Source organism: Solea solea, chromosome 5 (genome assembly GCF_958295425.1).
Source record: "Solea solea chromosome 5, fSolSol10.1, whole genome shotgun sequence".
NCBI classification, from domain to species: domain Eukaryota; kingdom Metazoa; phylum Chordata; class Actinopteri; order Pleuronectiformes; family Soleidae; genus Solea; species Solea solea.
Window position 1 is genome coordinate 4219145 of NC_081138.1, and position 16241 is coordinate 4235385.

A 16241-nucleotide genomic window follows, 5' to 3' on the forward strand; every position below is an offset into this window, starting at 1 on the left:
AAAATCGGTCCAAAACGTCATAGTATAGTATATCGTCCAAAATCGGTCCTAAACGTCATAGTATAGTATGTCTTCCAAAATCGGTCCAAAACGTCATAGTATAGTATGTCGTCCAAAATCGGTCCAAAACAACGTAGTATAGTATGTCGTCCAAAATCGGTCCTAAACGTCATAGTATAGTATGTCGTCCAAAATCGGTCAAAAACGTCATAGTATAGTATGTCGTCCAAATCGGTCCAAAACAACGTAGTATAGTATGTCGTCCAAAATCGGTCAAAAACGTCATAGTATAGTATGTCTTCCAAAATCGGTCAAAAACGTCATAGTATAGTATGTCGTCCAAAAACAGTGAAAAAAGTCATAGTATAGTATGTCGTCCAAAATCGGTCCAAAACGTCATAGTATAGTATCTCGTCCGAAATCGGTCAAAAACTTCATAGTATAGTATGCCGTCCAAAATCGGTCCAAAACAACGTAGTGTAGTATGTCGTCTAAAATCGGTCCAAAACGTCATGGTATAGTATGTCGTCCAAAATCGGTCGAAAATGTCATAGTATAGTATGTCGTCCAGAATCGGTCCAAAATCTGTCCAAAATGTCATAGTATAGTATGTCGTCCAAAATCGGTCCAAAACAACGTAGTATAGTATGTCGTCCAAAATCGGTCCAAAACGTCATAGTATTGGACGACATAAATCGGTCGAAAATGTCATAGTATAGTATGTCGTCCAGAATCGGTCCAAAATCTGTCCAAAATGTCATTGTATAGTATGTCGTCTGAAAATCGGTCAAAAACATCATAGTATAGTATGTCGTCCAAAATCGGTCCAAAACAACGTAGTATAGTATGTCGTCCAAAATCGGTCCAAAACGTCATAGTATAGTATGTCGTCTAAAATCGGTCCAAAACGTCATGGTATAGTATGTCGTCCAAAATCGGTCGAAAATGTCATAGTATAGTATGTCGTCCAGAATCGGTCCAAAATCTGTCCAAAATGTCATAGTATAGTATGTCGTCCAAAATCGGTCCAAAACAACGTAGTATAGTATGTCGTCCAAAATCGGTCCAAAACGTTATAGTATTGGACGACATAAATCGGTCGAAAATGTCATAGTATAGTATGTCGTCCAGAATCGGTCCAAAATCTGTCCAAAATGTCATTGTATAGTATGTCGTCTGAAAATCGGTCAAAAACATCATAGTATAGTATGTCGTCCAAAATCGGTCCAAAACGTCATAGTGTAGTATGTCGTCCAAAATCGGTCAAAAACGTCATAGTGTAGTATGTCGTCCGAAATCGGTCAAAAACGTCATAGTATAGTATGTCGTCCAAAATCGGTCAAAAACGTCATAGTTTAGTATGTCGTCCAAAATCGGTCAAATAAGTCATAGTATAGTATGTCGTCCAAAATCGGTCAAAAATGTCATAGTATAGTATGTCGTCCAAAATCGGTAAAAAACGTCATAGTCGTTTTTAGTCGTATGTCGTCCAAAATCGGTCCAAAACGTCATAGTATAGTATGTCGTCCGAAATCGGTCAAAAAAGTCATCGTATAGTATGTCGTCCAAAATCGGTCAAAAATGTCATAGTAAAGTATGTCGTCCAAAATCGGTAAAAAACGTCATAGTATAGTATGTCGTCCAAAATCGGTCCAAAACAACGTAGTATAGTATGTCGTCCAAAATCGGTCCAAAACGTCATAGTATAGTATGTCGTCCAAAATCGGTCAAAAACGTCATAGTATAGTATGTCGTCCAAAATCAGTGAAACAGTCATAGTATAGTATGTCGTCTGAAATCAGTCCAAAACGTCATGGTATCGTATGTCGTCCAAAATCGGTCGAAAATGTCATAGTATAGTATGTCGTCCAAAATCGGTCCAAAATCTGTCCAAAATGTCATTGTATAGTATGTCGTCTGAAAATCGGTCAAAAACGTCATAGTACAGTATGTCGTCCAAAATTGGTCCAAAACGTCATAGTATAGCATGTCATTCAAAATCAGTCGAAAAGTCATAGTATAGTATGTCGTCCAAAATCAGTCAAAAAAGTCATAGTATAGTATGTCGTCCAAAATCGGTCCAAAACGTCATAGTATAGTATGTCGTCCAAAATCGGTCAAAAACGTCATAGTATAGTATGTCGTCCAAAATCGGTCAAAAACGTCATAGTATAGTATGTCGTCCAAAATCGGTCAAAAAAGTCATAGTATAGTAGGTCGTCCAAAATCGGTCAAAAATGTCATAGTATAGTATGTCGTCCAAAAACAGTGAAAAAAGTCATAGTCGTTTTTAGTCGTATGTCGTCCAAAATCGGTCCAAAACGTCATAGTATAGTATGTCGTCCGAAATCGGTCAAAAAAGTCATCGTATAGTATGTCGTCCAAAATCGGTCAAAAATGTCATAGTAAAGTATGTCGTCCAAAATCGGTAAAAAACGTCATAGTATAGTATGTCGTCCAAAATCGGTCCAAAACAACGTAGTATAGTATGTCGTCCAAAATCGGTCCAAAACGTCATAGTATAGTATGTCGTCCAAAATCGGTCAAAAACGTCATAGTATAGTATGTCGTCCAAAATCAGTGAAACAGTCATAGTATAGTATGTCGTCTGAAATCAGTCCAAAACGTCATGGTATCGTATGTCGTCCAAAATCGGTCGAAAATGTCATAGTATAGTATGTCGTCCAAAATCGGTCCAAAATCTGTCCAAAATGTCATTGTATAGTATGTCGTCTGAAAATCGGTCAAAAACGTCATAGTACAGTATGTCGTCCAAAATTGGTCCAAAACGTCATAGTATAGCATGTCATTCAAAATCAGTCGAAAAGTCATAGTATAGTATGTCGTCCAAAATCAGTCAAAAAAGTCATAGTATAGTATGTCGTCCAAAATCGGTCCAAAACGTCATAGTATAGTATGTCGTCCAAAATCGGTCAAAAACGTCATAGTATAGTATGTCGTCCAAAATCGGTCAAAAACGTCATAGTATAGTATGTCGTCCAAAATCGGTCAAAAAAGTCATAGTATAGTAGGTCGTCCAAAATCGGTCAAAAATGTCATAGTATAGTATGTCGTCCAAAAACAGTGAAAAAAGTCATAGTATAGTATGTCGTCCAAAAACGGTCAAAAAAGTCATAGTATAGTATGTCGTCCAAAATCTGTCAAAAACGTCATAGTATAGTATGTCGTCCAAAATCATTCAAACAGTCATAGTATAGTATGTCGTCCAAAATCGGTCCAAAATGTCATAGTATAATATGTCGTCCAAAATCAGTCAAAAACGTCATAGTATATCGTATGTCGTCCAAAATGAGACAAAGAAGTCATAGTTGAGTGACAGCTCTTGCAAGGCATTCTAGTCAGAACTCCCTAGCAAACATCTACTAGAAAATTCAGCGGCGAAATTTTGATCGTGCCTGCTTCTTGGTGCTGATTTTTTGAACCTTTAAAACTAAAGTATTTAGACCAGGGGTGTCCAAATGTTTGTTTAACGAGGGCCCGATTTGATCTGTGAAGATGTTCGGGGGCCAACGGTCACTTCACACCTTTTTTTATCAGTAACTTTTACATACGAATGCACAGTTTAATTAATATAACATTTTCATTGTCACAATTATCATTTTTAAATGTCAATGTAAACCAGGAGCAGGAGTGGAAAAAGCATAAAAGTTCTGATCACCACAGGTTGGTTTCAAACACAAGAATCATGTTCCAAATTTTAGCTCTTTACAAGCTGAGCTAATGGAGGCTACATATCACAGAGGCCGATTTTTGTACAAGTCCCTCATGGCCCGTTATGCAGCAAACTTTTGGGTGGAAGAGGAATAAGAAGAAGAAGAGACGCGCTGAAGAATAACAAGAGATGTATGCCTTGCAGCAGCAGGCACTATTTCCAAGGACAGGTCAGTTATTCACCACCACTTTAATTATGTGCGTTAGCCATAAACATAATTGAGAATTTCGCAATTTCCAAAACGCAATCTGCTAATCTCAGATTCATCCAGATCCTCACTGTTAAAGGGGAGTTACCTTTGTATTTGTTATTTGTGGCATACACAACTTGTCAGGACCAGTTATGGTAACTGGTAGCTATGGTAGCTATGGCTAATGGAGACCAAAACCTGGTCCCAATGAGGCAGAACCTCATTTCAGAGGTTAAGGTTCAGCTTTGTTCTAAACGAATGGAAGTAAATACAGTGTCCTAAGAAGGATAGGATTTGCAGACCTGTGTGTACGTCGTGTGCGTTCTAGAGAGAACTCGTCGGGCGTTAAATGTCACGTAAATGCCACGACTGTCACACCTGTTTTTGTCCGGGGCAAAACCGCCTGCCACAGCTGCTTTCAACTATATCCAGGTCTCATTACCTCATTACCTGGATGCTTATTTTTCTATTCCAATACAAATGGGGAGGATAGTGCTGCTACAGAAACACACAAAACAAACAAATATATCTTCCTTTCTTTCTTTCTTTCTTACTTTCTATCTTTCAAGCTCCCCGTGCAGAAGTAGACATTTTAGGAAACGCCTCCTGCTGTGTTCTCTGTGAAAACTATGTCTGAAACCTGAGTAACAGTAAAAGTGAGAGTCATTTTTACAAATAATAATTAGAGCAGTTTTTTTTTACTCGTGGCAGTCAACAGTCATATTAATAGTCATGACATCGGCATCACCCTTGAACTTCCTTCCCCTCAGCTGGGTCTGATATATAGGGAGGTGTGAAGTGACTCCTCACACACACACACACACACACTGAGCCTTGAATGAGTGTGTTGACAAAATGTGAATGAAGAGAAGGAGAAAGAAGTGTATTCAAATTGACAAATTGAATCTGTCGCTGTTTGGCAAAACACTGAGCGAGAAAAGGATACATGAGTGTCTCTTCTTTTTAAAATGTGTGATATCTCATGGTGAGACAAAGCGCTTCAGGAAAAGTGTGGCCTTCACAAATCACAAAGGATGTTCTTGTTCTTGTCGTTTGTGTGGTAAACTTCTGCTTCAAAAAACAGAAACAGAACAATGCTTACAAAAGTACACGTAAAAGGTGTTTTCTAAAGGCCCAGGTATAACCCTGGTATACTCACACGTCGGGGTCCTGTAGTATCTGACTTCACCATCGGGTGGCGGTAGAAGTCTGGACGCAGGGAATAGGACGCATTCCTACCAAAGAAGAAGAGAACGATACTACAGCTCCCTCCCTCCCGAAATGTTTTTTTTTCTTCTGCTTGATGAGCGGGCGGAAATTTAGTTGACCACGCTACTTGCTGTCAACGCGCACCAACGCGATCTTTGCGTGCCGTTCTTTTGGAACCGCACCATTAGTTCTTGAGGTAATGAAAATTTTATTTCATCGGGGAATGCCAGTATTTTTCCACCTGGGTCCTAAGATTATAAATGTGGGTGTGTACGGGGCTTAATACTCCACCTACCATTGAGGCGGAAATTTAGTTGACCACGCGCACCCTACGTGGTGTCAACGCGCACCCTACGCGATCTTTGCGCGCCGTTCTTTTGGAACCGCGCCATTGGTTCTTGAGGTAATGAAAATTTTATTTCATTGGGGAATTCCAGTATTTTTCCACCTGGGTCCTAAGATTATAAATGTGGGTGTGTACGGGGCTTAATACTCCACCTACCATTGAGGCGGAAATTTAGTTGACCACGCGCACCCTACGTGGTGTCAACGCGCACCCTACGCGATCTTTGCGTGCCGTTCTTTTGGAACCGCGCCATTGGTTCTTGAGGTAATGAAAATTTTATTTCATTGGGGAATTCCAGTATTTTTCCACGTGGGTCCTACGATTATAAATGTGGGTGTGTACGGGGCTTAATACTCCACCTACCATTGAGGCGGAAATTTAGTTGACCATGCACACCCGACGTGCTGTCAACGCGCACCAACGCGATCTTTGCGTGCCGTTCTTTTGGAACCGCACCATTAGTTCTTGAGGTAATGAAAATTTTATTTCATCGGGGAATGCCAGTATTTTTCCACCTGGGTCCTAAGATTATAAATGTGGGTGTGTACGGGGCTTAATACTCCACCTACCATTGAGGCGGAAATTTAGTTGACCACGCGCACCCTACGTGGTGTCAACGCGCACCCTACGCGATCTTTGCGTGCCGTTCTTTTGGAACCGCGCCATTGGTTCTTGAGGTAATGAAAATTTTATTTCATTGGGGAATTCCAGTATTTTTCCACGTGGGTCCTACGATTATAAATGTGGGTGTGTACGGGGCTTAATACTCCACCTACCATTGAGGCGGAAATTTAGTTGACGACGCACACCCGACGTGCTGTCAACGTGCACCCTACGCGATCTTTGCATGCCGTTCTTTTGGAACCGCGCCATTGGTTCTTGAGGTAATGAAAATTTTATTTCATTGGGGAATTCCAGTATTTTTCCACGTGGGTCCTAAGATTATAAATGTGGGCGTGTACAGGGCTTAATACTCCACCTACCATTGAGGCGGAAATTTAGTTGACCACGCGCACCCTACGTGCTGTCAACGCGCACCCTACGCGATCTTTGCGTGCCGTTCTTTTGGAACCGCGCCATGGTTCTTGAGGGTATTCCAGTATTTTTCCACCTGGGTCCTAAGATTATAAATGTGGGTGTGTACGTGAATAGTACTTTCATACAACATTAAATTTAATAGTCAGTCCAGTAGATCGCTAACCCTAACCCACAGTGCAATCTTATAGCGATATTCTGAGTTATATCCATAAAAAGTGCTTGTTTTCGCCAATAAATGGCTTAGATTGTTATGGTAAGCAAGGGCATACGGTTTGTTGTGGGGACTGGTGGGGACAAACACACGTTTGTGTAGTATATTCAATTTTTTGAAAAAAAACAACTCAAAAATACACACATACTGGACCTTTTAAAACATGCATTAGTGATGGCACTTGTCCTTGAAGGGTGACAGGAGGGCTAAAGCTAACATCAGCTGACAATGGGCAGGCTGACATATAGAGACAAACATTCACACTCGTTCTTCACACCTACTGGCAGTTTAATGTCTCCAGTCAACCAAACCTGCATGTCTTTGGTCTCCAAAGTATCTGAAGAAAACCCTCTCAGGGTCGAACAGAAAATGTCACGCAGAAAAAGCCCTGATGTGCAGGTGCAAAGTGAGAATCCTAACCACAGACAATGTCCATACATTTTTTTTTCAACAACAGACCATGGATGAAAAAATGGATGCAGTCTTTCGGTTTTCCCAAGGACACCAAAGCAGAGGTATACATATATTGAGTAGCCACTAGGGGGCGAGTCCTCGAGTTGTGAAGAGTAGTCTGTTTGACTGGAAGCCAAATTACCACATGATGTAAATATTTTCCTGCTGAGTTGATCGTCTTAATCACGGGTTTGGAGTCAGTAAAAATCAGATTCGTATGGTTGTGGTCATGACCAGGTTCCCATTTGGTGTCTAAGGTTCTGATAAATTTACCATTGACAGTGGTTGTAAGTAAGTAAATAGATCTCAACCTTCTTCAGGTGGTGTCATCAGTCACAGTTGAACTCTAATTATCCATTAAAACCAACCAGTTATACTTCTGCAAATGTTTATTGCCTATTGTTGTATGTTGAGCTGAGTCAGCTGTCAAAAACAGTTTTGTCTTATGTTGGTTTTTACAAGGCTCAGCCTTAAGATCGCAGTCATAACTCGTTTAACTTAATTTTTTTATAACCATTCAGACTGTGATAAAAGGCGGGTTGGCAAACCCATCAGGATTTGCACAGTTAAAATAAAACCAGATCAGTATCATGTAATAACATGATTGTTAGAACAACATAAATTATAAGAACTATTTGTACAGTATAAGATGGATTCATAGATTAGGTTTAATTAAACATATATTCATAGGTTTATTGTTCTAACAGCAAACATATCAGGTTATCATGTCTCATGGGTCGTATTTTACAGATTAACATGTGCTTATGTGCCTTTATTTTCATCACAGATGACACCATGAGCATTTCCCCTATTTTATTTCCTCTTTTTTGTGACGTTAGATTACATTTATAACTAGACAATAAGTCATTCTCGATGAATATCAGATCCTGTTTCTTCATAAACATCTCAAATGATTGACCACTTGCATTATTTGGCAACAAAGTAAATAGACAAAGTCCCCAAGATGACAAAGTGTATAACCTATAAACTCTATTTGTGGTCCAATTCAATCCCAATCAAAAAGCACAAAAGCATAAAGCATAAAAGCAGAGACTCTTATCAGTCTTTATTTGATCACAGTGTTTTCGCCCAGTTCTCCACCATAAAGGTCACAGAGCACCATGTGTTCTGTACACTCTGTTCCATATGTTGGGTTTTAAAGCAGAAAAAAATTAAAGCACTGCAATGCATGCTGTGTAACAAAAGTGCACTATCTATCTATCCATCTAGATTTATTTAGCATAATAAATATGTTATTACTGTATCGTTCCATATCAAATCAAGGACTTTTATTTTGAAATTCTGTGGAATATGATCATGATTATGTTTATTGTGATATCATGGCACAATATTGTGCTATAATTTTAAGCTCATGTTGTTGGTTTTTCCCACTTTTTTCCCAGTAGACAGAAAACAGTTGCACTTATCACAACAAAGACACACAGAATCATGGTCTTTAGCATTTTACTGGTAATTAAAGCTTAAAGTAGGCTGTAGTATCTGATTAAGTTTATTCATTTATTATTTTTTTGCAGTGTAGTACTGCGTCAGGTGCCAAATGGTCACTAGACGATGAGGGTGACCCCCCCACACACACACACACCCTAGTGACTGTTACATACATACAGTAAATGCCACCAGTTCTGCACCAAAGAATCGAATATCATTGTTCAATGTCAACCATGAAAGGGCAGATTATACCTTTATTATACTGGACTGGACACGTTATCACACACTGAGACATTAATAAAGAGTACTGTCATTCAAGTGTGACATTTGCATGGCCAAAAACTCTGATTTGCATACTATTATATACTATTATTTGTTGTTAACACTCAATAAATCCACATACGACATTCACCATGGCTTCAAACTTCCTTGCCTGAACAGCCTTTTTCACAGTCCAGTGTGCTCCTCTGTGGGATTTGCTCTTGTTCGGGCGTCTCCTCTTCGTCCTGCAGCTCCCACACAAACTCTAAAGCGCAGTCCTGCATCTTGGCCCTGAAGACGCTCTCGAAATATTGATTCTGGTCCTCTGTGAACATGTTTTTCCAGTCGCCAGTCTTACCTGAATTGCAGAGGAAGAAAACAGGAAGTGAAACACTACATGTCAATCAATACATATGAACGTCTAAATATTATTTACGTTATTGGATTTTGCATATTTGTACATCATAAACAAGATTTTAGATTTTCCTGCCATACATTATATGAAATGATTGATTTTACTGTCATGCCTGTATTATTTATTATGAAGCTACAGCCAGCAGTTTCCTTTACATAAAAACTATAGAATTAATGTATTCATCATCAGTACATGTGGGCTCAACAGACACAGATATATAAGGTCCATGGTCCCAGTAGACCCCTGTAGACCATAATATTTAAGTATTTAACACTGAAACTTTGGGACAAACTTTCATTAGACATAAGATTTAAAAAATGAAGGTGTTATATGAATAAAGTTGATTTAATTACAATAGAAGAAACAAAAGCTGTGTCCAACCCTGTTCTTGAAAACAAGAGTAATGAAATGATCCCCTTTTGGTCAGATTTATATGATCAGCCACACTGAATTCTGAATGAATAAGCTTTCCCGTAAATGTGACCTGTGAACGCATCGAAGAATATATTCTGATATTATATCAGAATAAAGTTCTCAGTGTCACTGAATCATTAGAATCAGTTCATTAAAAAGATTTGTTCAGTACTTCTTCCATGACCAGAGCACAGAGGGTTAGGGTCAGCAGTGCTGTCGCTAAATACGCCAGACTCCTCTGTTAAATATTACGATTTAAGACATTTCCCTGGTAATTGTTGGAGATTAACCCACGGTTTTTAGTTCAGTTCGGCATTGTTCGGCTTGATTCGGACGTCTCTTCTTGTGACGACACTGACCAATTAGTGGCTGGCAGTCTGGTGACGTCACAAAAAAGTCATAAAGTGGTGGACATTGGATAAACTAATGTATAATTTCAATTTTCAACCAAATAGTCTGTTAAATTTCCTCTTGTAAAGCCCTGACTTGCAGTACTTTTTAGGTTAGTAGCACATTCTAATCTTAATTGTTTTATATATATTTGAATTAGACATTATGAGACATAATTTGGTTCATCTGCATAGGCCTCACCCTTCCTCATGAAAGAGCCTTTGCTGTGGTCCATTATGTTTTCAGAGATGAGAGTGTAGTTGACCATCTTGTTATTCTTCATGCTGCTGAAGCTGCAGTGTTGCACACAACTCTTGACCTCGTCCTCCGCTAGGGGGCACTGTAGGAAAGAGCTGAGCCTCCTTATGGTGCCGGGTAGGTCCTGAGCGCAGAATGAAGACCATAATAATGTTAGTTTGTGGACATATGCTGCGACAAGAAAAGTTAAATCACTTGTTTTGTACCATTAACATCTCTTCATAGGTGATGTGAAGAAAGTTGTCCATAACTGCCATGTGACTGGTCCATCCCTTAATATGGTCAAACCAGGACCCATAAGAGACTGAAAGAAAAAAGGTTTTAAAAGTGATTTTGATCTAATTACACTTACAGCTGCAAATAATTAACTAAGGAGGTGGAAACGGGGTGGAAACTATATTTTCCTCATGGACTCACGCGTGCCCTTGAGGAATTTATTTAGAAACTCTGGAAACGTGCCAGCCTCAGGAAGGAAGTTTGCCATTTTGTGGAAGTGGTAAAAGGAAACCACAGCATCTTTAGGGTTTCTGCTCACATATATGACCTGTGAGATGAAACAGAGCCACAATGTCAGTTTGAATGATAACTTCACCATATCATCGCACAGCCTCTACTAAAGGGCCATAATAGGTTGTTTGCATGGCAAACACAATTAAGTCCCGCGGTTGACATCACAGACACGACAAAACAGGGAAAAAAAATTAAAACACTATGTAAAACTTTAATTTACAAACATAAAACACAAAAAGAGTCACAACACACACAAGAGGTGAGAGCCAAAAAGAGAAGAGATGAGTTTTAGAAACAGGAAGTGAAGTGACTTTTCAAATATGTGTATAAGTGGCAAACCATTTCACAATTTGTGAAGCTTATCAGCTGATCTCAGAGACCGTGAGAAGTTTACAGCTGGAGTAAAGTCAGAGAGGTAAGGCGGGCCATTTTGACGCGTGTACACAAACAATAATAACTTTAAATGGATCCTCTAGTGCGTTGGGCGCCAGTGTCATGTCTGGCAGTTCTTATCAAAAGGCGTGCAGCAGCATTCTGTTGCAACATTGTGCTAGTAAAGCGAGACGAAGGAAAACAGTTTGGAGTACGATTATTTGTATGGTTAAAAAAAACTAGTAGTTCAGTAATGAACCACTTTTCTAATATACAGTTCTAGCACTACTCGGTTCAACTCTTATTTCTTGCTTTTCCATTGGAGATAGAACCTGGTACCTGGTCGACTGGAATCGAATAGTGCTAGAAAAGCGCCATCATTTGATGGGTTAAACATCTTGCCCCGCCTACCCCTGTGCTGCCACATCTGTACACACAAATGCTCCCGCATACAAATTCATTTACATCGCAAAAAAACAAACGGAGGCAGAATAGTAACATTAAAAAACTGTGCTGACAACAACGCCGTGGTTCCAAAGTCACATCGACACATAATTCTGACCTTAGCTTTGGAGCCCTGGAGGGCAGGGCCGAGTAGCTGATGAGGCAGGTGTGTGGTGATCACTCGCGGTGTGCTGGTTGAGGCTTCTAGTATGGCGGCACTGTAGAATTGTTCCAGCCAGGGAGCCCTGGCCCAGTTTGGCACAGTTTGGTTAATGTGCGCGTCTCCTCTGTGGGACATGAGACTCACTATTCCCTGCATCCATGTGGTACCTGTTGAGGGAAAACAGAAACATCTGTGAGCGAACTCTCATTAAAATAATTCACAAAAAAAAGGTTCTTAGTCAGGTTCTAGTTTAACAACACATTTAGACGGCAAATTAGTCATGAGGATTATTGTATTACACTCAAAAACACTGCAGGTGTCAGACGGTCGAATGAATTCTCCTCTCCATAGTTACCTGACTTTGGATAAGAGACGATGAGAATATCCGTGTCCTGAAACAGAAAGCTGACGGCACGTTGCAACGACTCCTGTGTGTGCAGGTGTCCAGGAAATAAAATATCATGAAATGTCTCCTGAACATCCAACCGGGCCATGTCTAACCTCAGTATAAGTTTACAGTGTATTACTGTCTGTCTCTGTTTTAGCCTCCTGTTGTTTTTCTGTCTACCTTCCTGTGCCTCTGCCTGTTGGTGTCTGTCTCTCTGACCGATGTCTCCGTGGTCAGTTGTGGGCGGATGAAGTCATGACACCATGACACTCGTCAGCTGCACCTAAAGAGGAAATGACAATGTGGCTCGTAAGTCTGTGGGATGTGTTTGTTGCAATGCTGCTTGCTAAACATCACATGCATCATCGTAGAAATGAGCACAACGGAAACAACGGATCATTTAGCAATTAGCCTGTGACCTGCAGAGTGAGTTATCTGATGTTAGCAGCGTTTTGGTGACAGAAGAGTGGAGTGTTACACTTTAAATGGCTTGTGTGCAGATACATAACCCCATAATAATAATAATAATCCTTATGTACTTTATGTATCAGATGTGGTTGAGAAGAAGGTTCCCTGCCTTTGGAGCTACATTGAAATTCATATATCCTGGAAGACAGTTGTACAATATTATTTATATTATTATGTTATATTATTATATTATCAAGAGTTTATTCTGAATTAGGAATATTGTGTTGCTAAGTGTTGCAACTTAGTGGAAGATCAACAAGTAATATTCTTTAATACATAAATTAACTGTATGTTACCCAGTATTATTAGTATACATGAGTTATACACTTTTTATGTTAACTGACTTTGGTTAATGTCTTTTTTTTAGGAAGTAGCAGACAGAACGTAGTTGCCTTCTTGAACAGCAGTAGCAAAAAGGATGGAGTTATGCAGAGCACACGTTAAGTAGGGCAGAGTGCAGAGAGCTGCACAGGAAATATAACCACAGTGGACTGATCATATCAAAAGTTATATAGAGGAAAGAGCAACAGGTTGATAATACCAGAAAGGAAACTTTGACAGAGCTTTGATTTGCAGTGTCATCTTAAAACATGTGAAGTGGAGAGATGCTCAGTGTGATTGTTTGAGCAAAGGGTGTGCCACACGGATCCATTGTGGGCCCAGTCCCTTTCACTATATTTATGACATTATTCCGTCTGGAATAATGAACGGTTGGAATAGTCGCATCCTTATGCTGATGACACCGACATATTATTGCAAATCTAAAAGTAAGGAGAACTTACAGTTGTCTTTTAATGCACCGTATTAGTATTAACCTTGTACTCATACAAGTAAAACTACATTTATGTTGTTTGTTTTGCTTCTTCAAGATCAAAAATATAGAAATAGTTTTCTGTCTATCACTATTATTAATGGATCACCTTATCATCCTAACAGATCACTTTGGTGCCAACATACGGGCTTACTTGCAGAATAAGACGCAGAGCCTTCAGTTACTAGGCTCCTCTCCGGTGGAACCAGCTCCCAGTGACAGTTTGAGAGGCGGACACTCTCTCTGTATTTAAATTTAGACTTTAAACCTTCCTTTTTGATAAAGCTTATAGTTAGAGCTGGCTCAGGGAAACCTGAACCATCTCTTAGCTAGAATGCTAGGGATGAATATGACTTTTACATTACATTACATGTCATTTAGCAGACTTACAAAGGAATTGAATACAATCAGCCAGGGGTGGAGTCAAACTTGCGACCATGCTGTCTTTCGCACACAGGGTACCGGTCTTAACCACTGAGCCACTCCACCTCTCCACCCCATGGCTTCATTATATGTCATTAACCTTGTTCTTTCCGCCCTAGTTTGTGTATTTCCTTCCTTCCGTCCACTCACTCTCTCTCTCTCCTCTCTTCTATAAACTTTATTTATAAAGCGCTTTAAGCAGCTGAGACAAAGTGCTGTACATGAAAAGAAATAAAACAAAAAGTGAAAAGAAATAAAACAAAAAGTAAAACAATAAAAATACTAAAACAATAAAAACAACAAAAATGTTAAAACAATAAAGATATTAAGAGAATAAAAACAATAAAACACTAAAAACAAGAGCAGAGTCTCATGCTGAGTTGAAAGCCAAGGAATAAAAATGGGTTTTAAGATGAGTTTTAAAAATGGACAGTGAGGGGGCTTGTCTGATGTGGAGCGGGAGGACGTTCCAAAGTTTGGGACCGGCAATGGAAAAGGCTCTTTCCCCTCTGAGCTTCCGCTTAGACCTCGGTACCTCCAGGAGCAGCTGGTCAGCTGACCTGAGACACCGAGCAGGAGCGTAGGGACGGAGAAGCTCAGAGAGGTAAAACATGTCATCACTGACTCAGAACTGTTTTGTCTAAACCTATAACTTAATACAATTGTAGTGTATCTGCTCTTGGTCTCTTTCTTCTGTCTCTACCTCTGTCCCCCATTTTTCCTTTCACCACAACCTGTCTTGGCAGATGGCCGCACATCTTTGAGTCCGGTTCTGTCCGAGATTTTCCTGTTAAAGGGAGTTGTTTCTCTCCACAGATGCAACAAATTAACCTTTTTACTAATTCTGGTGCACGGTGATATCATTTATAGACATGCTGATTAGATTTTATTTTCTACTCAGCGCTGACATTCATTAGAGCTGACTGCGACACCTGTCTCAATGCTCTGCCATGACCTCCTCGGGAGAATAAAAACAAGTGATGGTGCTCAGGTGCCAAGTCATCAAGGTTCACACAGTGAGAAACAAGATGCAGGTGGGAAAAAAATACACAGTGGAAAATACTCAAAGAAAAAACACAAGCAGAGTTCTTCATTAACCCTTAGTGCTCATGCTTTTTTCCATTACTATGTTAAAACGTACAGTATATAGAGAGGCTATAAGAATAGCAATATAGAGTGTCTTATATCCTTTCTTTTTTTACACAATCTGATGAAACATTTTCTTTTTCACACCTGAGCAAAACATCCTCAAAATGCTCAAAATCGGATTGAAATTGGGAAATTTGGAAATACGTCACAGTTCAAAGTTCACTTGGAACAAAAAGAAAAGAAAATCTTTTTTGTGATTTCTGCACAGTCACTGCTACTTTACGTTACTACTAAAAGTGCAATATTAAATGATTTATAACTTTTCATAACCACATTGTTTTTTTTAAAGTTAGAATGTGTGACCTATAAACACACACCCCAATCCCCAGGATGTCCATATAAGGAGTTGTGTATTTCTCTCACTGCAGCCCCACATTGTATTGTTTTGGTTCTGAACTGTTTCCAGCTGCAGAAGACAGATAATTCTGTTTGGATAAGCCCACAATACACACAGCAAACAGTCCACAGTTTGTGAGGAAACTGCTGATTGGACGTGTTTCTGAGAGAGAAAAACATGCAATGTTTATTTTAACAATGTAGTGAAGCAACTGTCAGAGTGACTCTTTTTAATGTGATGAACAGGAACTTTTTAAATCCAGGCAAAATGTACAATCTCAATTTAACTTCAACTTCGGACTTACTAAGTCAATTTCTATTATTATTATAGTATAAAATAAGAATTATAACAATCATATTTTGACACAGTGTGGGTGTGGCACCCGGATATTTCTTCTAAAGATGATTTTCAGTAGTGGATTAATACTCTTTTTTTCACATTTGACAGTAAAGCAAAAGCAAATATTTGGGCAGCAGTGTGACTAATCGTTGTGGTCTCATGCACATGCACAGTACAAACTCGTTTGACAGTTACATGTTTAACAGCATGAGCGACAAAGAGACACACATTGTAAATATGTGCACTTTAACTGTACAATGCTAAAATTGAGAGAAAATATCTTTAAGATTCACGGTCGAGTGGACGAAAAAACTCGGCGATAATAAAGTGAACTTTAGAAAAGCACTTGCTTTTCATACATTTTACATTATACATTAACCAGCATTTATTAGTTAACTACTGTGGAGATTTCAAGGGTGTTGGAGCTACTCTGATGGTTTTATTGGCGCTGATGCTGTAAAGAAAAACCG

At 39.3% G+C, this 16241-nt stretch overlaps 1 protein-coding gene across 1 annotated transcript; it reads right to left on the bottom strand.

The window, feature by feature from the left end:
- Positions 1–8077: 8077 nt before the first annotated feature.
- Positions 8078–12652, bottom strand: sult5a1 (sulfotransferase family 5A, member 1). Its single transcript, XM_058629829.1, has 6 exons — positions 12212–12652; positions 11812–12023; positions 10785–10911; positions 10574–10671; positions 10311–10491; positions 8078–9248 (listed from the first exon to the last, which is right to left on the bottom strand). The coding sequence occupies exons 1-6, from the start codon at positions 12348–12350 to the stop codon at positions 9049–9051; spliced, it is 957 nt and encodes a 318-aa protein (XP_058485812.1). The 5' UTR covers positions 12351–12652; the 3' UTR covers positions 8078–9048.
- Between the last annotated feature and the right edge of the window lie 3589 nt (positions 12653–16241).